This window comes from Neocloeon triangulifer, unplaced genomic scaffold (genome assembly GCF_031216515.1).
Source record: "Neocloeon triangulifer isolate White Clay Creek 2 clone unplaced genomic scaffold, ASM3121651v1 ptg000012l, whole genome shotgun sequence".
Lineage (NCBI taxonomy): Eukaryota > Metazoa > Arthropoda > Insecta > Ephemeroptera > Baetidae > Neocloeon > Neocloeon triangulifer.
Window position 1 is genome coordinate 8,056,476 of NW_026775554.1, and position 23,539 is coordinate 8,080,014.

General features: G+C 38.8%; 3 protein-coding genes across 10 annotated transcripts; 2 read left to right on the forward strand and 1 right to left on the reverse strand.

Annotated features, from left to right (window-relative positions):
- The first annotated feature begins 5 nt into the window (after positions 1–5).
- On the forward strand, positions 6–19,604 carry LOC132197015 (LIM domain-binding protein 2). 6 transcript variants are annotated; one of them, XM_059620027.1, is made up of 10 exons: positions 6–396; positions 888–1,343; positions 1,800–2,091; positions 15,976–16,069; positions 16,213–16,324; positions 16,384–16,556; positions 16,612–16,821; positions 16,933–17,056; positions 17,441–17,580; positions 17,632–19,604. In XM_059620027.1, the coding sequence occupies exons 1-10, from the start codon at positions 357–359 to the stop codon at positions 17,914–17,916; spliced, it is 1,926 nt and encodes a 641-aa protein (XP_059476010.1). In that variant the 5' UTR covers positions 6–356; the 3' UTR covers positions 17,917–19,604. The 6 variants fall into 6 exon arrangements, with proteins under 6 accessions (XP_059476010.1, XP_059476014.1, XP_059476012.1 ...); XM_059620031.1 differs by having other exon boundaries at positions 10–396; positions 17,453–17,580; positions 17,632–19,603; XM_059620029.1 differs by having other exon boundaries at positions 11–396; positions 16,222–16,324; positions 17,632–19,603.
- LOC132198268 (uncharacterized) lies at positions 2,816–8,689 on the forward strand. The gene is made up of 8 exons (XM_059622205.1): positions 2,816–5,413; positions 5,483–5,557; positions 5,647–5,724; positions 5,858–5,956; positions 6,100–6,222; positions 6,439–6,558; positions 6,884–6,991; positions 7,182–8,689. Exons 1-8 carry the CDS (start codon positions 5,161–5,163, stop codon positions 8,687–8,689), a joined length of 2,364 nt encoding a protein of 787 aa, XP_059478188.1. The 5' UTR covers positions 2,816–5,160.
- Positions 19,504–23,490, reverse strand: LOC132197014 (LMBR1 domain-containing protein 2 homolog). Of its 3 annotated transcripts, XM_059620025.1 has the most exons (12): positions 23,286–23,490; positions 23,106–23,211; positions 22,865–23,037; positions 22,641–22,808; positions 22,306–22,516; positions 21,853–22,029; positions 21,657–21,795; positions 21,427–21,602; positions 21,235–21,368; positions 20,641–20,951; positions 20,480–20,587; positions 19,504–20,290 (listed from the first exon to the last, which is right to left on the reverse strand). In XM_059620025.1, exons 1-12 carry the CDS (start codon positions 23,351–23,353, stop codon positions 20,067–20,069), a joined length of 1,995 nt encoding a protein of 664 aa, XP_059476008.1. In that variant the 5' UTR covers positions 23,354–23,490; the 3' UTR covers positions 19,504–20,066. The 3 variants fall into 3 exon arrangements, with proteins under 3 accessions (XP_059476008.1, XP_059476007.1, XP_059476006.1); XM_059620024.1 differs by having other exon boundaries at positions 19,504–20,229; positions 21,427–21,795; XM_059620023.1 differs by having other exon boundaries at positions 21,427–21,795.
- Between the last annotated feature and the right edge of the window lie 49 nt (positions 23,491–23,539).

Sequence of the window (23,539 nt, forward strand, 5' to 3'; positions counted from 1 at the left end):
CCTTTCCCTAAACGAGCAAACGCGTCAAACTAAAACGCCGCAGAACTATAAGCGAGGGGAACAAACCGGCGCCAACTCCGTCAGGTTGGCAGCGCCGCGTGTATAGATGGCGTTGTTTTGACGCTGTCATCTTGAAAGTCGCCCATTTTTCTGTCTGCTTTATCCAAAGAGAAGCAGCCAAAGCACAGCGGCTTCACCGAAAACACTGGCCAGGCGTGCAGCATGAGTGGTGGCGTGTCTGACGACTGAGATTCGGCCCGAATTCAATTGATTTGCGCGCCCTAGGAGCGGATAGAGAAGCCAGCCGAGAAAATGGGCCCGCGTTTCGCCGAGAATTTCGGCCGAGCACACCGACAATGAGGCAGGGCCGAGGTGCTCAGAGGAACAACAAGAAATGTAATCAACCACCCCCGCATCCCCTCCGCCCCTATTTTGGTCCAGGGTCTCGTTTAGGTCACATTTGTGGCCTCCGAGATGGATTTCAAACCGGCCAGAACGTTCGCTACTTTTGGCCGCGGTCCTTTTGGGCTTCGATTTTTTAATTAAACTCGAACGGATTCCCCGCGGAAATCGCTTCTGGAAACCGACCCGGTGTGTTTTAGGCCAAATTCGAATCGATTTTGGTTTCTTTCGGGGCCGAACAAAGTGCTTTTTGGTCAATGTTTACATTTGATCGCCACAGTTTTACGAGAGCTACGAAGGAACTTTTTATTGATATAAGTTTTCTCCGAAAAAATGTCCTTTCTGGTTTTTAAAATTTAATACTCTCATGAAATTATTTTCTTGTTTGAATTTTATCTTCAATCTATTTTTATTTTTTCTTTTTTAGTAAAGTAAATTTGTGTGTAATTTAAAAAGATGTGAATTAATGAAAATTTCATTCGCAGGTTGTAACAGACGCGTTGTGCCTGGTTTGAACCTGCCGTCAACCCTGGACGACCCGTCTGCGACGTGGAAGCAGGCGGGAGGCGGCGGAGGCCCCAACTCAGGACCGTCACCCTCCGAGCCTCCCCCTGGCTTTCCGCAGCAAGTTGGAAACAGTGGGCCGCCCCCAGGCCAGCCGCCTCCAAATCAGCCGTTTGGACCCAGTCCAGGCGGATTCCCCTCGGGCCCTTTCCCGCCCAACAACTCGGGGCCTGGCTTCAGTCCCGGTGGCAACTCAGGACCCTACTCAGCCGGACCGCCTCCGGGGGCCGGCACCCCCACATGCCCTCCCCAGTACACCCCCTCGCCGGCACCTTCGGGCTCTTCGACGCCGGGGCCAGGCTCGGGCCCTGGTCAGTTTGGCGGCGGACCCCCTCCCGGCAGCTCAGGCTTTCCAGGTGGAGGACCACCTAATGCAGGTAATTGAAAGGAATCAATATTATATATGTTTCTAGAGAATTATTTGAATTAAAGTTTTAAAATTTTACGTTTTGAGCAAAGTTATCCGCAAAATTTCGCTACTATGATTAAATTTAATCAAATTTAATACTTTTGCTGGTCTCAAATTTTTATATGATCTACATGCAGTTTTCATCTAAAATTTTAAGATATATTTTTGGTTTACTTTGCTTTGGAGACAGATTGCTTTGTGATTTGCTAATAATTGCAATTTGATTTAATTTGTGAATTAAAAAATTAATGAAATAAGACAGAAGGGTTAAAATTATAAGAAAATAAAATCATATTATTGTAAAATCACAAAATTATTTTTAAAAGATTCGTCAATCACTTGTTTGCTCAAGATTTGAAAATATTTTTGATAGTTTTAAGTTTGGTATAAACTTTTGAAATTAATGGTTTTGCAAATTTTTCAGGCGGTCCTTTGTACAACGGTCCAGGCTCGTTTCCCCCCAACGCCGGCTTTGTGGGCCGACCAGGCTCTTCAGGGCCTCCCTACGCGCCAGGCCCTCCTCAGGGTGGTCCCCACCCAGGCCACTTCCCCTCACCAGGACAGCCTTTCTCTGGTGGTCCCCCTTCCTTCGGCATGCCGCCTGGCTCGCCGTTCGGACACCCTCCCGGGCACCCGATGCCCCACGGGCCGCCTGTCCACGGCATGATGCCTGGCCAGATGGGCCCTGGTGGGCCCATGGACCGCATGGACCAGGGGTGAGTACTTGTTTTCCTGGGTTTGCATGAGGGAGCACATGGCAGTCACATGGCTGACTGGACACAAAGTGGTGGAAGACCTCGAAGAGTTCGTTTGTTTTGCGTGCAATATTTTAAAAGAAATCTTTTGCGACATGCTTTATATTTATTTAGTCAAATTAAAAATCAAAATCGAATCTAAATTTTAAATGAGTTCGCATTAAAATTTATTTATAAATATGAAGTATCGAGATAGTATTTTTGTTTTGTCGCTCGGAAATCATTGTCTTGAGAATGAAAAAGATTATTAAATTTCATAAAAATTATCAATTCAAAACTTTAACACTCTATTCTGAATTGTGGATGGTTTTAAATGCTAAGAATATAAACTTTTATCAAAATTTTATTTCAATATCAATTCATTTTATTTTGCTCCAAACAAGTCAGACAATCAATTTTAAAATAAAATTGGTTGGGAGTAAAATTCACCCTCGAAGCATAATATAAATTTCTGTTTTACGCTCAAAACTGAAACTGCAGTATATGAACCAAAAAATAAATTAGTGGCTTTAATTTTTGGTTACAAGATCGCATTTTGGTAAATTGCTTCGCTTTCAAGTGTTTTTTCTATATAAATTACCAATTTTTTCTTCCATTTTTTGCTGAAAGCAGAAAAGATAATTTTAAAATTTTGACGTCTCTAACTTTTTAAATTTGATGAGGAATCATTTTTTCACCTAAAAAACCTATTCTATGACCTTCGTTTCAATAGTTAAGATCCATTTATTTTTATATTTATTTATTATTATTTTTTGAGATCTCATTATTGCCCCCCAAAAAACCTGAAGTTTTCCACTTTTGAGCACGGTTGGGTGGTAAACAAAACAAAGAGCAAACACGCTCGGCGCAAAAGTTTCGAGTGCGCGCCGTTCCAAAATCGGGTCGTCATGGATTGGGAAGGTGAGCACGGGGGAGTATTTAGCATGATCCCCGCGAGCCCCGAATATTGACGTGTCTTGACATCTGGCACACGCAGGCGGTGCTGCCACCTGAGGCCCGCGCCGCCCACCAGCCGCCTGCATCGCAAGGGCTGCACTTCCGGACGGAAGTTCCGAATTTCCGTCCACGGAGGAAATTTTGCCGATTTTCAACAAAATTCGTCGGACGAAAAACGAGACGGGAGAAAATAAAAAAAAAATCTTTGCTCTCGCGCGCGCTCAGCTCACTTTTTCCCGGTTGATATTATTTTTGCAGTGTGTTTTTTGTACTTTTTGCATGCTGGCGTTGCCATGGCTACTGGATGGAGCTCTCGGTGCTCCTCTCCAGGCTTCTCTCTCCGGTGCCCTTTAAACAGTTGGTTAAAGCCGATGGACGGATATGCAGCGCGGTATTATTATGCGAATGCATCAGACGTCGGTCCAGTCAGGTGCACCCGATCGCGCCGCCGTCTCGCCCGCCGTCCACAGCAAACTTTTCATTTTTATTTTAATCCCTCCGGTTGACGCCAAGTCAAAGAAAGGTCAATGAAAGCAAGCGGTTGATTGATCAACAATAATTTCAAACTTGGATGCATTTATGGCGGTGACTTTGCTCTGCAATAATTACTTATTGAATATAAATTGCTTTCGTCCTGTCACGTTCGAAATAGACAATTAATATTGTAGGTTTCGTCTGAATATTTATTCAGTTTTTATAAGAAAAATTATAGTGCTTAGTAAAAAATTTAGTAAACAAGAGCACAAAATTTTAAAATTTGAAAAAAAAAATTAACTGATTTGTTCCAAAGCTATATATTTATATCAAAAATTATATTATGGAAATTTAGCACTTTTTGCAGTATTTTGATTATTATCACAAATCTTTTCGGTGATTTGTTGAATTTAAAGTAAGCTTTTCCTTGATGGGTTTTGTGAGTTGTGTATGATTTAAGAAAAACAATATCCTGCTCCAATAAACAACTAACAAAACCCATCGAGGAAAAGCTTACTTTAAATTCAAATCAACATGAATCATCCCTCAATCGTGGAATTCTACTAAAAAATCTTCTTGGCCAATTTATTTTCAAAACCTCTTGGAATTGGTGCAAATATTTATAAAACTTATTTTTCAGTGAAGTTGCAAATTATCAAATCAAATTGAAAAATATACCCTTTAGCTGAGGTAATTATATATAAATGAAATAACTAATGCAACTCTCTGGTCTCTTGTTTGCCTAAAATTCAAATTTCTACCAATCGCAAAGAGCACAATTGTAACTTTTTCGAAAGATTTTCCCAACTTACGTTTTTAACTATTATTAATTCATAAATGAGTTTGAATAGTTTCATTGTAGTATACTAAATAATATACTTTAAAAAAATTATGGTTCAAAATCAGGATTTTTATAAATTTCTTTTATCTTCCCAAATTTGTTTGCGTAAAAAAAACTTAGTAGGGCGAAAAGCATTTTTGTACTAAATCCGCAATAGTCCAACTCAGTCCAACTCACAAGGAAACCCTTTCAACACGCAAAAAAAAGTTAACGATTTTTTTACACCAATCGACTCTCCGCGCTGCCCTGATGATCCAAAAAAATTATTTTCGGCCGATCTTAAACGGCCGCTTCGGTAGAGCGGCCGAAAGTTGGCGTTTTTCAACTTATGCAGGCCCGCTTCACTTGCTGTGGAGCTCGACGCTTTGCAATCTTTTCTCGCAGCGAGCACGCACCGACCAGTTCGGCAAGCACACCGCCGGCGGCTCGCTCGCCACTCCACTGCGGTGCATACTTGCTGCGCTCTGCACTAATCGGCTATTAAAAAATATTTCCAACATTCTAATATAGTTTTATTTCATGTGTTAATAAAATGAAAAAATCTCAACTTGAAAATTTTAAACAAATTCGAAAATAATAATAATCTTCTTATGCAATGTTTAATATTTTGTTTCCAAATAAAAAATTACATATGCTATGGATTGCTTTGTTATTGAATAATTATATAATAAATATATATTTTTGCTGTTGCTAATCTCACTAGGTTAGCGGGTCGAATGAAAAAAAATTATCAAAATAAAAATGTGTAGACTGTGCGCTGGGTTCATTCCAGGTGAGGAATGGAAGATATTTGGAGTAATTTCATTCATCGTTTATTACAATTTAAAGTATGCAAAAAATTTCTTTCAATTGAGGGAGCAAAAATTGCATTGTTATTCGACTGCAGGCATCAGTGTGCATATGAAACCTGCACCATGAACTTCGTTTGTGTAAACTCTGTACTTGCAGAGCTTTTATTGATTTGCAAATTTGATTCATCGGATAAAGGTGTGCCTAACGATCGCGAAATCAGTCTAGCCGTTCTGCTATCAGGTAGAGAAATTATTTTTCAAATTAATATTTTAAATCGTCAAAATAAATATTAATTTTGAAATATTTCAGAACTACTTTTGCAAGCATCCATCCTGGAAACGGATAAATTCTTCCAATACCTTTGTATTTTGAATGGCGTGAAAGGTAAAATGTGAATCAAAATTTAAAATATAACTTTAATAAATCCCAGCATAGAGTAAGCCCTTCTTTATATTTATATTTTTTTTTTTTAGATTTTTCGTCTCACAATCAACATCAAGAGCTCCATGAGAATTACGAGCCGCCTGGAAATGAATGTGCGACAGTTGCGGGTTGGATTATTTTTATGAATTTTCTTTTAATGCTAACTTTTAATAATGCTGAAGGAGCTATTATTTTAAAATTTTTAATTAATATTTTGAATTATGCAAGATTTATCAATATTAAAATTTTTTTATTTTCTAGTTACTCACAACCAGAAAACTTTCCACTTCGAGCGCAATGAACGCAATTTCAGGAGACAGCTGTTCCCTTCTTCTTTTGATGAAAATTATTTTGAATGCAGTAAGTAATTTATTTCTTATAAAAATATTTATTATAAAAACAATGTGAATTTATAATAAGAAAATATTGTAATAACTCAGAATTTAAATTTAAATAAAAAAAATTAAAATTAACTCATTTTAAATTTGGTCTCTCATATGCAGGGCTCTCACCAGAACCAACAAACAAAGAAGCTGAAGTGACGTTGCAAGAGGGTGAAGAGACCAGCATGGAAGATGAGAAATTCCAAAATAATGTTGATACGTCTGCTGCCAACTCTGAAGGCAGTGAGTTTATTTAATAATTTTATATAAAAGATTTTTTTTAGTTGTAATTTTGAATTGCATTTCAAAACTAAAAATAATTGGCAATAATTTTTCTTATAATATTAATATTCGTAAAATATTTTAAATTCATTTCAAATATAAGTTTTACAATAACTTCTGTTTTAAAAATTTTAGTCCAGAAAATAACTAATTTAAAATTTGACCTCTCATATGCAGCGATCTTACAAGAATTGGCAAATAAAGAAAATGAAATGACCTTGAAAGAAAATGAAGAGACCAACATAGAAGAATTGCAATTGGAAAATGCAAGGACATCTGCAGAAGATTCCAATTGTAGTAAGTTGATTGAATAATTTCAATTTTACAGGATTTATCAAGGATTAATCAAAAAAATTGGTAGAATTGTTGTTACATAATACTTGAACATTAGTGGCTATTCATTTTTTCCAATTTGTTTGCGCTCTCCATCTAATTAAAGACGCAATAATTTTCCATGAAAACGATTGTTTTGAATGAAAAATGAAGCGTGTGAGAAGAAAGATTTTTAGAAGTTTTAATTTAATAAAATTGCTTTCAAATTTTATTCAATTAATAAAAAATTAAATAGTAGAGTAATTAAATTTCGATTATTTTGTTATTATTTCTTTTCTCATTGTCATAGGCAACAAAGTAGTGACATCAACAGGCTTGGCTGAAATTGAGAATATAAGGAAGAAAAGGACGGTTTTTACAAGAGCAGTCGCACATGAAGTTGACATTCATGACCAAAGTAAATTCACTTATTAAAATTTTATGGAAACAACTTTAATTAATTAAAAAGAATAAAGAATAAATTAGACATTTATTTTTATTGTAACTTTATAAATTTAAAAAAAAAACATAAAAATATTTATATTTATTATTGCTATACTTTTTGTTAATTTTAATTTGTTATCCTAATATATAAATAAAAATTGCAGATGCCTCAAACTGTCTTGACGAAGAGTCAATTGAGTCTGATGCTTTGACAGACGTTGAGAGCGATTGCGATGAATGTGAGCTTGATTTTTTGATTGGTGTCGAGGAGAGCGACTTGCCAAAACAGCAACCTCAACGGCACGTCCTAAGCTATTCCTTAAAAAAGGAAATTGTTGCTCATTGGCAGTATGAGGATAAGTGTGCTGAAGAGAAATATGGACCAAGGCGTGGAACAACTCGAAAATTGTCATCCATGCAAAAAAAGTATCCCAATGCAAAACTATGTATTAGAAAATTGTACCAATGGCGCACTGATATCAATGAGGGAGTAATGTTGAAATCTCATATAAAAGACATTGAATCAGACGTCTACGCCAAATTTCTCGAGTTTCGAGGAGATTTGAAAATCATCAAAGGCAGACATTTAAGGCAGTGGGCAATTGAATCTGCCACTTTGAAACATGGCTTATCCACGAAAGACTTTTGTGCCTCACCAACTTGGTTAGAGAACTTTAAACGCCGTTTTAAAGTTGGAGGAAGAAAAATCAACAAATATGTGACGAGAAAATCAGTCAGGGAAAAAGATGATATTCTGAAAAGCGCAACAGATTTTGTTGAAAATGAAAAAGGCGAGGTCATTCGGGTAGGAAGGGCTTGTTTCGGCAATCTAGACCATGTCGGGATCAATAGGGAGATGCACTCTGCGCGCACTTTAGCAATAATAGGCGAACGAACGATTGAAAAGTGTATTCAAAGCTCAAATAGTATGACTCACTCTTGGACGCTTGTTCCTGCTTGTGATGCAAGTGGTCGGCTATGGGAACCAGCTTATTTAATTTTGAAAGAAGACGGTGGTAAATTCGGAGTAAGAGTGCAAGAAACTGTCCTTCGGCCCGAAAATTTGTTTGTAACTTGCTCATCAAGTGGTAAAATGTTGGGGTCACAAGTGGAGGAACTTTTTACAAATTGCATTTTCCCAAATGTGAAGGGGAAAACTGCGCGATTTTTGATTGACCACTGGTGTGGCTGGAAAAAGAAGGTAAACGAACTATGCAAAATAGCAAAAGAAAAGTTTGGGCTAAATGTGACAATAGGACTCATTCCAGAAGGCACTACTGGAAAAATCCAACCTTTGGATGTTAATGTTAATGGTCCGTTTAAAAAGCTTCTACGTACTATTGAGGATGAAATACTTATGCATAGTATTCCCTTTCCCATCCAAACCCGAAATAACGGCATAAAGTTGATTTCGTTCACGTATCACCAGCTTTGCTCACCCCGATTCGAGTCGATGATAACCTATGCATTTTTTAAGCCTGGCTACATAAGTGAAAGAGGCCCAAAATACTTGACCCCAGTTCAGTACTGCTTCGCACTTTCAACCAAAACCACGTGCGAAATTCCTTTGTGCCAAAGTAAAAAGTTCATTGTGTGCGCTTGGTGCACTTCAAACTTGTGTTTTCAGCATTCCATAGAATGCCTTCACATGTGTGACAATTATTTGCCGTGATTAATTTTGTGCATTGTATTTTTTGTGCATTGTATAAATTGACTGGCGCAAATAATATATTTAAAAAAAACTTACTTCGCTCTTTTAATTTTACCAATTTTTATTGTTTCCAACTGTCAGGACATAATATCAAACGTTTAAAAAAGATAAGATAACAATTTAAAAAATAAAAAAATATCCTATAATTTGATTGGGAAACTTGATTGGGAAAATTGAATTTTTTTTTTTTTTTTGAAATTTAATAAAAAAAATGATATAATTTAATTTAGGGATAATAATTATTGGAGACAATAAAATTATTAGAAAAGAGAATTTAAATTAAAAAAAAAAATTCTAAATTTTCTAATCATTGTAAAAAAAAATAGTGCACATTTTTCCACTCATAAATTATTTGGGGTATTCATTGTCAAAATTATTATCATTATTGATTGAAATTGAAATATTTAACCAAATATTTTTTAATAGTTTTCAGACATCCAAATTATTTTTAATATCGTTTATTTTTCACAATAAAGAAATTAAAATATTGCATGATTTGCATTGCTAAATTAGAGAAAAAAAAATGGGAATATCAATGCTTTAAATTTCTTTTATAAGATTTTTTAATACATAGCCGATTAGTGCAGAGCGCAGCAAGTATGCACCGCAGTGGAGTGGCGAGCGAGCCGCCGGCGGTGTGCTTGCCGAACTGGTCGGTGCGTGCTCGCTGCGAGAAAAGATTGCAAAGCGTCGAGCTCCACAGCAAGTGAAGCGGGCCTGCATAAGTTGAAAAACGCCAACTTTCGGCCGCTCTACCGAAGCGGCCGTTTAAGATCGGCCGAAAATAATTTTTTTGGATCATCAGGGCAGCGCGGAGAGTCGATTGGTGTAAAAAAATCGTTAACTTTTTTTTGCGTGTTGAAAGGGTTTCCTTGTCAGATAATCAGAATAATTTTGAATGCGTTGTAGCTTTGCACCTCCGTAATTTCAATCAATGATAAATTGAAAATAAAATTCACTGCTAAAAAAAATTTGCAAACTTTTTAACATCTTAATCGTTTTTAAATTTTAAATTTATTTGAACATTTTTTCAAATTTTATCAATTTTATCCTTTTTTTTTCATCGGGGCAATACCGGCAAAGGTCCGCAGGGTCCGCTGGTGCTTTTTTCGTGTCCCCGCGGCGAAGTCACGAATCGCCGAGGGCACCGCGAGCTGCACTGCCGCACAGAGTTTGTTGCACCTTCCTCGGCAGCTTCGTTTCTTGAAATCCTGGGGCTTCTCGAGAGACGGTTGCTCGAGAGAGGTGGATGCTGGAGATGCCCCACGAGTAAATACATTTATACGCGCGCCGAGAGATATCTGGTGGAGCCTCAAGGTCGCACTCTCGAGCAATAATGTGCCGCCGGTGACGCTGAGATAAACCTAGCAGCAGCCTCACTCACGCGCCTCCTCTTCGTGAATATTCAAAAATCTCACCGCGTGCCTTTATGTATTTTTCTTTGCCTCACGTTTTTGGTTTGGTTTTGCAGTGAAAAAGAGAGAAACGCACGTTTTGATTTTCCCTCTTTAATCTGAACGTTCAATTTCTAGCATTGCCGATTTGTATGAATGTTGCTTTGGCCATTTTGGATGCGGACTCGATTCACAATGCGTTTCAAAGTAAGATGGAATTTTGAAAATGTTTTCGCACTCGCAGGAATAAATTTCAACATTCGCGCTGTAGATAAGTCGGCGCAGGGAAATTTATCTTGCTTGCAGAATGATAAGCGTCATTCACGCTCATTGGCTAAGTTTGCGATTGGATTGTTTGCGTTTCAAGAAATCAGAAATAAAGTTCTGGTTTAATTTTTTTAAATTAATTATTTAAATGCCAGTTCATTTTTTGGAATAAACTGAAAGAAAAAGTTTAAAAGAGGAATATATGAATGATTTGTTTTAAGTTTGCCATACGATTCTTAGAAAATATTTGCACCACACGAGTCCTATATTAAAATATCATGCTCATTATCTTGATTTTTGTGCAGTCTTTTTAACATTTTCTAGTACAATAACATTTAAAAAAACGCATTTGAAAGCTGAAAACCTCATTAGAGGTAAAAAATATTAAAAATTCATGCATGATACGAAAATGAATGTACTGCATTTGAAAAATTTAAGGTCATGCAAGTTCTTCAAAGGACGCGTTATGCGGAATCTTTTAATTGTAAGGTAGGAAAACCCACTGATTATAGAAGAGTTAAGTAATTTAAACCTTTTGAAATTTTCGGTTCAGTTGTGCAGTCTCCATATTCGGGAATTAAAATTTTTGGTCCTGAATTTTTGCAGGTTGCAATTAGGTTTTTTAACAATAAAATTAGATCTGAAATGTTTCAACCCAAAAAAAATGCCGGAGTCCATTAAAAAAAATCTTTCAGATTCACAGGACTGAAAAATTGTGGGAAAATAAATAATTTACTTGGAGCCAAATTTTTTTAGACTTCAATCTTTTGCTTCTGAAGTATAATTATTCATCAGTTAGAATTTCGTTGTCTTCTATTTTTAAGGCTTTTTTTTTAGTAATTTTTGTATGGGAAATGAGCAACAAAATTTAAATGAAACAAATTAAGTTTTAGATAAATCGTAGACAATTTTGACCAAACTAATTTTTATATTTAAATAACTTATTATAGTTTTAAAAATAAATCAGAACTTTTTGTTTTCCATCAATGTTTAACGAATTATCAAAGTTTTATTTCTTTAAATAGACATTTAATTTCTAAAAAAATTGTTATGGTATTTTTTTCTTTTAAAAAAAGCCTAAAAAAAAAATGTGTGCAGTTCCCCTCCTAGAAACCTTCAGATTGTTAAAAAATGGTTTTAGTTTCCTGTAATATCAAATTTATTTACTAATGCTGTGAAATTCCGTTGGGCGATCAAGTTCGCTGGGGAATGGGGCGCTTAAAAGAAAGAAGAAAAAAAGGAGTCACGTGCTGGCGCAATTTATTTCTAAAAATACGAAAGCCGGCCGGTCGGCTTTGTGATGGCGCGCGTTGGGCGTCTCACGTGCCTGCCGCGCGCACCCCTCCGGGAGCCGCGTGCCCCGCGAGGGCCGGGGTGGCGGCGCGGTCTTCACCCCGCCGGTGCTCACCACTCACTGCGAGAGCGCCAACGAGAGAAAAAGGGCCTAGCCTCGTGCAGGAGCCTCCCCAGATCGATAGGCACTGCTACATCCCCCTGCCGACTTGCATCCCCTTTAATAGTGTGCGTTGTGACGTCACGCACATTGTAATATGCTGATCTCGCCCGCTTGGCGCATACACTGGGGGGTGCGACTCGCTTGTTCGCCCTCGATTCCGCACGCCCTGCCTGCCTGCGTTCGGCTTCAGTTTCGCCCAACTTTGCGGCCAAACTTCGCCAAATCCAACCCCACTGCGAAGCGGAACTAAACTTGCCTGCAAACTTCGGAGACAGACGAAAATTTAACAAATCTCAGGCATTGTTAAATGCATTTCATTGATGAAAAGTACAACTCTAAAATAAAATTATTTTTAAGGAGAATGAAAATAAAAAATGAAGTGAAAATTTTAAACATGTAAATTTAAAAAAAGAACGATTTTTTTATCGCTTTGAAAAGTTTATTGTACAATTTAGAAATCAGTATTTGAAAATAATTTTCAAAAATTCAGGATTTTATGTTGTAAATTTAACATTAATTTTTCGTTTCGAGTAATTTAAAATCTTCTAATTGCAAACTAAACTTATTTATAATTCACCAAAAAGGCTTTCTGGATAAGTTGCGGTTTTGTTTTTATTCTATGGGGGTTGTGCACTTTTATTAATTTTCATTTCACGCCCGTTTTAATTCTAGAAAAGATTGATTATTCTCCTGAATGGAATCTTGGAATTTACATCAATTATAAAATGAGCTAGATTCTTTGGAAACTTTAAAAACGCGTTTTAGATGATAAACATTGTAAAATCACTGCTCTTCTTATCAAAAATGATAAGATTTGTGTTGTTGACTTATCGTTTTAATGAAAGACATAAAATCTTGATTACAAAAATTGCACCAAGTTATTAATATTTTACTCTGCCAGCGAAAATTAGATGTAAATTTTCAATTGCGCTTTTCTTTGATTTACGCTTAGGTTGTCAACATTTTCATGACGAGTGTCATTTGTGAATCACTTTCGAACTGCAAATTTCCTTTGAGACTAATCGGCGTGTTCCTTTGGTACGAATTTAGCACTTCCGATGCCCGCGAGCGTGTTCAAAGAGGTGCTAATACCTCTGCAAATAAATATCGGGCGGCGCCATTCGCGAATAATAGCGCAAAGGTATAAAGAACGTACACACACTCAGGCTATATTTATTCACCGGTGAGAATGAATCAACACGCAAATGCAAACACGCCAGCTCGTTTTGTACGACCCGGATTAAGGTTGTAAATACCGGCACGCGGCGGGCATGAAAGGAAAAATTAAATCGCCTGCGACGACTGCCTTTGACTTCACAAAGTTCTAATTTGTTTACCTTCGTTTGATTTGCTTCGATTTGGGGCAGGTCAGTTTAAATTCTAATTTTAAACATAAAATCATCTAAGGGTTGAAATTTTTTTGCAAAAATGTGTGATTGATGATGTTTTTACATAATGTCTGAAAATAAAAAACTGCCACAGATTGACGTGATATAAAAAAATTATTTTATTCATAAATAAAAATTATTAAGTGGACTTGAATTATGTTCAAAACATTGATCAATGGAAAAAATTGCAAGTTATCACGAAGTTAGTCAACGTGGTATGATCTGCTCAAGTCAAAATCTCAGCGCGCCATCAAGTGAGGACTTGAATTAGGCTAATCCAATATGTAATCTTTGTAAGCTTGAGATAAAATTGATGGCCGCCTGTTGGAATTAACTCATTGAATCGGACAGGTGTAATTCCGAGTGGCGATCGCAGCCAATTAATTTTCCAGTCTCGCGCCTTTCTGGGCGTAAAGAGCCACTACGTGCCTCCCTGGTGGCGAGAAAGAGTCGTCGTCATTCATATAAGAGCCACTGGCCAATTGATGAATGACCGAAAAAAGCAATCGAGCAAGTCGTGAGCGGAATTCATCATGCGAAAAAAATGTTGTCGCCGCCGCGTGTTGAGAATTAATTCCGCGTGACAAGCGGCCGCCGTAAATCGAGAGATTAGCTCCTTCCATTCATGATAATGTATTCCTTTTGAGTGAATAAATATCTTTCAATTAGCCACGCGCGAGTACGTTTCCGCGAAACCAAACAAACTTGGCTAACCTTTGCTGCAGCTCCAGGGGTTAATAAACGTAAGCGATACGCGAGGCGTAATGAATGAGATTTTTGTCGCACGTAATTGCCGTTGAAAGCTGAAACGCCTCTTTGCTCTCTGAAATCGCAGATTCAAACCTACAGAGATCAAATTTCTTTGTTCATTGAATACTTTGCTTCAAAAGGGGATTCTTTTTTTATATCTTTTTAAAATTTAAATTGACTTCATTGCGCAGATTTCAAGTAAAATTTAATTGAAAAATATTTTAAGAAGTTAAAGTTCAGCAATTTCTTGGCATCAATCTGATCAAAAAATTGCACAAGTTTGATTGAATGGTTATAAAATTAACTAGATGTGCTCCGTGGCAACCTTTAATCGGCTCTTTTTCCTTATACAATTATTTAAGAGGCAAAAAATCAGGCACTTTTCAAGTGATAATACTCAGTAATGCAATTGGTGAATTATTCAGGAACAAAGTTCTATTATAAATATTCTATTTCTTATGGGAGATTTATTTAAATACAAATTTTCTTGAAATTAAATCTCCAAGACTAAATTGTTAAAATTGAAAAAAAAAACATTTAAAAAAATGAATTTTTCATAAAAAAATTAGTGATTATTTCGCCAACTCCATAAGTAACGACTATTAAAATATAGTCATCTTTTAAATTGATATCATTTTTTTAATGTCAACATTTTTATTCATTTTTATTATTATTACGTATTCTTCTCGGTCAATATAAAAATTTTGCGAGATAAAAATTACCCTGTCATAAATGGGCACCCACAGCTCTTCAAAACGAAAAAAATCAAACCGCCCACGGTATAATTTATTCACATTGCACCACTCCTTACAAACGATGTTCTGCAATCCTGTCATTTGCATACATTTTTATTCAGTACTGCAAGAGTGGTCCGCAATTGGAAAATTAAAAAATAATAATGCAGACTGACGGAGGTAAAAAAAAATATTTATTTTCGCGCGGAAAAAATCGCGTAGTTGGGGTCGGACGGGCGGGCGGGCGCTCGGCGACGGAGGTACCCTGAAACACGTGAAGTGCGCGGCGCAGGTCGGAGCGAAATTTCGGCGGCCTCGGCAGGGAGGCTATGCCCATGCTCAGTGCCCTCTATCTCCGCGTGTCTCGCTCGCTCGCTCGGTTCTCGCTCGAAACGAACGAGCGAGCGAGAGAAGAGCAGGCAAGGCGAGCGAGGCAGTGAAGCGACGGAGGCGAGCGAAACCGGCTCGCTGCTGCTCACCACCGCCGGGCCCACGACCCAGGGCCCGCGGGCCATGCCAGTGAGAAGCAGGGCCCGGCGTGCAGCCCCCGCCTGCCCCGACCCACCGCCGCCACCGCTCGGGGGCCCCTGCTTTCTCGGGCCCAATGCGGTCCCTTGCCAGCCCATCATGAACCTGCACAATGATCCCTTCTACTGTTCACCCTTCGGCTCGCCCTATTTCAGGTGACCAACTCGGTCCTTTTCAAAAAACACAAATTTTTTTTCAATCAAGTCCGATTACAACAATTTTAAAATTTTTGCAATTATTCTTAATTTAAATAATTTATTGTTCATTTTATCATTCATTTAAATAGTTTTTTTCTACTCCCATTTCTGAATGTTTTTCTTGTCACACGCAATTAGGAAAGAAACGGGCACTTGTTGATTCCTCCTTGTACTTCCTCCGACGGCTGGCGACACTCGGCTCCGCCGGCGGCGCTGATGGATATATTTTTATTGGCACCTCCAGCTGATCCTCCTCTTTCTCCTCTCGCGGCCGATCATACAGTTCTAATTGATTCCTCCGTTCTTTGCTCCACGCGCTTCCAGTCTTAAATGTTTGGCCTTTATCAGTCGGCCCCGTCGCTAACTTTGCTTTGCCGTTCACTCGCAGATAAAGTGTCAAAGGCATACAAAGTTCAGGTGTTCAGATAACAAACGAGCTCTTCCGCCGCGATTACAGTACATGTGTAGACAGTAGCACTTTGAATCTGTCGTAATCCAAAGTTGAATAATAATTTTTCTCTTTTTTCCCGCAGGCCCCTGCCAGTTCCGAGGCGGCACACGCCGTACTTTGGACAGCCAGACTACCGAGTTTATGAACTCAACAAGCGGTTGCAGCAAAGGACAGAAGTGAGTAGCTTATATTGAATTCGATCATATTAAATCTCCCTGCTTAAAGTACTATTTTTCCAAGTTTGTTCATGTTTTACACCAAAATTTTTAATTTGTATCAATTTCACGACAAAAATAATTATTTCTGAATATCATTCTTGGTTTTGCAGGAAAGTGACAATCTGTGGTGGGACGCTTTCGCCACCGAATTCTTTGAGGACGACGCAACGCTCACCCTCACCTTCTGCCTAGAGGACGGACCCAAGCGATACAGTAACTGACCCTCTCTCTTTCAACAAAACATGTTACTAATTTGTTCTTCTCAATTTCAGCCATAGGCCGCACACTTATACCAAGATATTTCCGTAGCATATTTGATGGCGGGGTGACGGAATTGTACTACAGCCTCCGGAACCCGAAAGAGAGTTTCCACAACACTAGCATAACCTTAGATTGTGACCAATGCTCCATGGTGACCCACCATGGCAAACCCCTCTTTACAAAGGTTTGCTGCTTATACGACTAATTTTGTTTGCAATTTTGACTGGTTTGTGTTGCAGGTGTGCACTGAGGGGCGTTTGATATTAGAATTCACTTTTGACGACTTGATGCGAATTAAGTCATGGCACTTAGCGGTCAGAACGCATAGGGAACTGATTCCTAGGTCTGTAGTTGCAATGCATGCGCAGCAAGATCCAGGCATGCTGGACCAGTTGAGTAAAAACATCACCAGGCAGGGCATCACCAATGCAACACTCAACTACCTTCGGGTAAGTTAAACCTCTCAAATAATTCAACATTCCCTTTGTCAAAATCTGAAATTTCTTATTATTCACTTGTTTTCTTTCAAATTGAGATTTAAATTTAAAACTTTTTTACAGCTATGTGTGATTCTGGAGCCAATGCAAGAGCTGATGTCTCGGCACAAAGCATACGCCCTCACGCCTAGAGACTGTTTGAAGACGACTCTGTTTCAAAAGTGGCAGCGCATGGTCGCGCCGCCTGGTAAGAGAGGTAGAAATGCTAATACTTTACACTGGATCTCCTGATCAGCACACAATCAGTCGCCAAGTCTCTCCTCTCCTTCTTCGATCACGCCCACTAAAACGCTTTGCACTAAATTTCTGTTCCAACTTGAGTAGTAAAATGTTTTGAGTTTGTAGTTGTGCACAATCTGACCTTTTCACACCATGACTGACTGTGTGCTGATGACCGAGATGGAAATTTGGCACGAATTTGTGTGCCGAAAATTAGGGAACTAGAATTCAAATCGATAAGTCTCACTGGAGATCCTTGCACACCAACACATTCACTTAGAAAGTCATTTGGTTAAACGTAGAAGAGCATGTTTTTATGTCAAAATCGCATTTTTAATGCGTCTAACATTAGTCGTTCCCGCAGAATCGCAAAGGCCTGCAAACAAAAGACGAAAACGCAAGGGTTCGACGTCTGGGGCCGGCGCCAACAGTGCTCCTCCGGCACCTAACAAGAAAAGATCTCCAGGACCTAACTTCTCTTTAGCCTCTCAGGTAATCAATCAGTTTTTATTTTAAAATTGAAATTAAAATGATCTGTGCCAGGATGTAATGGTTGTGGGCGAGCCCTCCTTGATGGGCGGCGAGTTTGGGGACGAGGACGAGCGACTGATCACCCGACTCGAGAACACCCAGTACGACGCGGCCAACTCGTTAGACGATAACAACTTCTCAGACTCGCCGCTGCCTGGTGGGCCAAATAGTTGGGGTGGTGGCGGTCCTGGTGGGCCTGTACCTGGGGGCCCTGACTCGAGGGGTCAGCCGCCGGGGCCGGGAAACACGCCCTCAAGTCAAGATTCGGAGAAGAAGTCGCCCGCAGTGAGCCAGTGAAGTGAACAAGCACCCACTTAATGCATTTTCCGCCTCGAGTGCGCGCGCGCACGCAGAAGTTGGCCTGACTGAGCGAGTCTGGCCGAAATTTACCTCTGCCGCGCGGAACGAAAGGACGGACCTGTACTTAACAAAGGAAAGCTTGTTCGGCGCACTGAGGAGAATGAGTTTGTTTTCAAGTTTAACTAAGCAAGGGACGCAGAGTGCACGTGTCATATCAAAACCACTCGGACACTTTTAACTAAGCAGTAATAATGAAAGCAATTCTTGCCATGATTAAAAACACGTAACGTGACGGACAGTATTTAATTAAACGGTTAGTTAATTTAGCAGCCAAGACTGTCGGTTGATTGACTATTGTGTGTGTGTGGAGACTACTTCAAACGGTGTACAGTTTTTAGTGAAGCAAGCATAACTCTGTTGGAAACCAGCGTTTCAACAAAGCCACTTTGGTACTCCTCTAGGACTAAAGTTTACCTCCCTCACCTATCGCAACGGCCCGTTCTCAAAATTATTCACTCTCGACTACGGTGGGCGCACTCGGATCCTCAACTTGGGTAAATTTTATTCTCATGGGAGCTTTGATGATCTCATTTTATCCCAGGCCAAATTTTTAAACTCTACGAATCAGGTGATGTTTTGGAAGCAATTGAGGATCCCCGACTATTTTTACTTTAAAACTATGTAGTGGGCCTAAATCTTTTATCTCATTTCCAAACTGGTATTCCCCCCAAAAAGGATCCAATGAAAGCCAAGTCTTTATCGCCATTGCGAGTAAGAATTGATTTTTTGTAAGGATGATTCCTATTTTTGTTTGTGAAGCAGATTTTAAATGATGTTTATTTTGAGATGTTTTATTGAGAGAATTGTTTTATTGTTTTTAACGAGAAGAAGTGCCGCTGGACAGGTGGTCGGTTGCCGTCTCTGTAGCTGTTCTAAATTTTAGCCATTTTTACTTGTTCGGTAGACTTGGCTTCTCCTGCCGCCGCAAAAAAGGCCTCCCATTTTATTACGGCGAGACAGTATTTTCCGTTCGATCGTTCGGTTGAGTCCACTTGACCCAAAGCATCACAAAGTAGACCGAGGGATGAAAATCGCAAACCAACAACCATTTATACACAAAAGGTGAAAAATCAATCCTTTCTTTCCTCCTTTAAATGTAAACGTAGGATTTTCTTCTTCTGTGTTGTCGTATTGTTAAAATAAAAATTAAACACACTAAACGGTTGATTGGTTCTAAGTTTTTAAGAGAGATAATTGAATTTTCATTATTCTTCCATCATGAGTGCGTTTCGAACGACAACATCTGTGTACGTACATCTCTAATTTATTGTTTCTGACAAAGTTGAAAAGATAATTATGTATTGTATGAATATCTATATAAAACAATGATGCATTTGTGTATTATAAATTCAGTATTAAGCATTTCAAAGTACAAATGAAAATGGCACTTCGTGAACATCATCTTGTCTTGCTTTTCTGAACTAAGTAATTTATTTAGCCAAAAAAGTTTTATATGAGAAGTTAAAAAATTAGTAGTGCTTTTGAGAAGGCAGCTATGATAGGTTAAAGACGCCTCATGCATGGAAGGACAACCAGAAAATTGTAAAAAAAAACATGAAATTTTCAGCGACTACATTAAGATATTATACTGTAAACATGATTGATAAAAAATAATAATGTCAAATAAAAATTACCTTGTTTTTTTCCATTAAACTCTCCTGACAATGAAATACTCCTCATTGGCTCAAGAGTTTGCTGCTTTAATGCAAGAGCAAACAATACAAAAATTATTCAAGATTAGCTAGTTAGTTACAACAAGAAATGTAAAATGTCTAAATTGCACTGGAATGCCAACAAAACAGGTACCGAACAATGAGAAGAATTAATTGCTCTAGAGATAAGACCTTTGTCTCTTACAAAGAGAGCAGTTCTGCTCCTAATTCTGTGCTAATAACACTCAGTAATCACAATAAATCATTTTGCTTTACAAACTAATTGAAAACGAAAAACAAGACATCTGTTTGCAAGCTACCATACTAATAATTGGCGTTTCAGGGCTTGTCCTGATGTCTTCTGACTGATTTGTTACGCAGAATTTGCTCGTTAAGTATTTTTAGCCTAGAGTTCAGATTTGTCGTTAAACGTCGTCAAACAGCCCCCTGGGCAACTGGTTGAAGCGCGTCCTCTCCGGCAGGCGCAGGGTCTCGTCCTCCGGATGCAACTCTGCCGAGCTGTAGTCCAGCGGCTCCACGTCTCGCAGCAACACAGCCCGGGCAGACTCCTGGCTCTCCAGCTCTTCGCTCCGTCGAACTGCAACACAAGAGCATGCCCATGGTGCTCACTTCTGGTGTCTCCTCGGAAGGATCAACTTCTGTGGTTCAAATTGGGCGTTTTAGGGCAAACACTTAAATTGATAAGCCAATGGCCAAACTAGACAGAATAGCAAGTGTCCACCAAAAGGTCCAATAAGAGAGACAAATTGCGCTTGCAAAGGAAGTGATGAGTTTCATGCACCCAAAACACTTAATTTTAACCACTCTTTAAAAAAAATTACACAAACCTCTGTCGTCATTCCTCATCCGTCGGATTCCAAGAGAAGTTCCGAACCGTTCGTGGAAGTCTCGTCTCCTAGCCGAGGTTTCTTCGGTGCGCTGCCTTCTTCTCTTTTCTGCACAAAATACACTAATTTAGTTTGGAAATAAACAAAACTTTAATTTATACCTCTTTTAACCAAATCCCTGCCTTCGTCAATCAGATCTGCGGTCATTTCGTCTTCGCCTCCAATGAACTGGTGGAAGCCGAGTGCTGAGAGGAGCCGCGAGCCAAGACTGAAGTAGGTTGCGGCGCACAAAAGGAGTAGCACGGTGGGGAAATAGATGTTGAAGCCGTCGGACACAATGCCTATTACGTCCATGTGGCCCATCACCTGCGTGTAGTGCGTTTCGAGAATGCGGGTTTTGATCACGTGGCTGTCCATGTGGATCAGACCCAGAAAGTTCAAGCACATAGGCGGCGTCAGTCGACACAACATCCTGAAAATTTATTTTTAATTTTAGACTTGGGAAAACTCTTGAATCCGTTTTTCAGCGATAAACAAACCTTGCTTTCATTAGGCCAAAATTATAATATTCACCGATTTTGCATGTTAATTTCAGATGAATTATTTAGAAACAGCTTTGAGTAGTGGGATTGTAAGAATATGTGTTCAAAATTTAAAATTATACATTTGCAAAACAATAGCAATCTTAAAATTATTGTCTAAACTAAGGAGGAAAAGCAAGACAAATATTGAGCATATAGTAAAAACTAGCTTACATTCCAGAGAAAATGAGACTATACTCGTCGGTGCCATGGTGACCAGCAAGGTAGTAAAAGTTGAGGACGCGCACTTTGAAAACAGTCGAGTACGCACAATAGCACAAGTAGGCGATGACCAAAGTTGAAATCAACTGAAAGTTCCAAGTAAAATGAGATTTTTCTTTATTTTTTCCAAAGCCTTGATCTTACCTCTATAGTGAAGTAATCGTAGTTGGATTTGGCCAGGTTGACTATTCTAGCAAAAATGGAAAGCACAGGGTCTTTTACGAAGAAGGTCACTTCGGACCAAATGATGGCTGCCGACAGGGTTCCTGCGCACACCGCAGCTGCCTTCAGGAAGTACTCCTTCCCTCTCCAGTACCAATCTATGCAAACAAAATTCAGTTTTGCTTTATAAATGTGATTTATCTTTTGATTACGCTGACTAGGGGGCCACCACGAATTTGGCCTGGCGTGGTTGCTGAAGAAGCGAGATGCGTCTTCCAGGGCAATGACCTTGTCCAATAAGATCACCCACTGCGCCTCAGTTCTGTGCTGCATTTGAAGAGCTTTCTTCACCTGAATCAACCAATAAGGTTAAGTGCTTTTAAATTTAACAAAAGTTGGTTGACATACTTGTTTGTGGAGTCTGACAAGCGACTTTTCTGTTGGCTCGTCTGGCACAGAGCCGTCGGCTGGGGGTCGTCGACCCATTCTATCTCGGATTTCTGCCGGAATTTTCTGCATGATTGTCTCCAAGTGTCTGTGTAGGTAGTGGCCCGGACCAACCGAGAGAGTCACTGCTTGTAAATGCTGTGGGGTTTTAAGCACAGTTAAAAAAGACAAGATCAGGCTTTTAAAATTCAATTTCTTCAATAACTTTTTTTTTTGAAGAAATCAAATTTTTAATTAAAGATCAACGTCAAATGTAATTGTTCTTCTCAGTCTAATTTAAATACTTTGAAATTTTCATCTTTGAATATGAAAAAAATTATTCTTAAACTTTAAATCTGTCTAAATCCAGAAGAAATAATTTCTGAAATACATTTTGTCCCAAATAATTGGTCAGTTAATGTAAATCTTCATTACCTCTAGAACATCATCAACAGCCTCCTCAGATTCGCTCCGTTCGGAGCTCAATTTTGCTGTTCTAAAATAAGCTTTGCTGAGAGAGTGTCCATAAGAGCTTGCGCGCCAAAGAGAGCGTGGCACCTCCACCAATGCATGCCCCAGCAAAAGCACCAAGAGGAAAAGACCCCAGGTGTTACTGGCGCTCGAGGCAATCACCTTCAGTTTGCTCCTTAAAACAAAATAAATTTATATTTATTTCATATGTATTTCATGTATCTGAATGGAGAATAAATAAATAAAAAAATAAAAAAAATCTTATCATATTTTAGAAAATTAATTATTTAAAATATTACCCGTCAACATCAAGTCCTGGCTTCAGGACTAGATAGACAAAAAGCACGCAGCAAATAAAAAGGTAGGTGCTGTAGTAGATGGCATTGTCAATGAGAGCCGATCGCAGTTTTCCTTTCACGGTAAAGTCACCTGCTTTCGTATACGATTGCATCAGAGGAAGAATCAACCTGGAAAGAATATATATTAAGATTTTGAACCATAATAAATGATAATCTTCATATACCAGGTGAGAAACTGAGAGGTCCAGTAAACGACCCTCCACAGGTCGGGGAAAACCTCGTCAGGTACGTAACTCCAAGGGACGTGACAAGAGGGAGAGTCCGAGGAGGAGCCATTCTTGGTCTCTGGCGGCTCAGTCGAGGCGTTCAAAGTTTGCATACATTGTCGGTACACAGTCTGGAAAAATATTCAAAAGTAAATTAACAAGATCAAATGGAAGTGATGTTTGTGTTTTTAAAACCTACAGATGAGACGTCCAACGGCAGCACAAAAATAATCAAAAACGAAAAATACCAGGCGACGAGAACGGACACGGTGACAATTATGTGGTGCTTGAACCAGTTGCCATATCTGTAGTAAAATATATATTAAACAAATTTACACATAATTGATTTCTTAGTAAATTTCTTGGAATTATTTCGGACCTGTAGAGCAAGCAGGCTGCAAGGACGAAGGTGATGACCACCTCTCCAATGAGTGGTCCAAGAGACATTATTATTTTTTTTCAACAGATTGTAAATGAAAAAAAAAGATTTAATTTTTAATTGGACTCGGTTTTCGTCTGCTCGTCTCTGGCTCGCAATTCAGCTTCGCGTTGCATCTTTTCCAGTTTCTCCAGAGTGACGGTCTTCAGCGGCATCAGTTTGGGTTTGCACAGAATCAGACTGGACACGTCCTC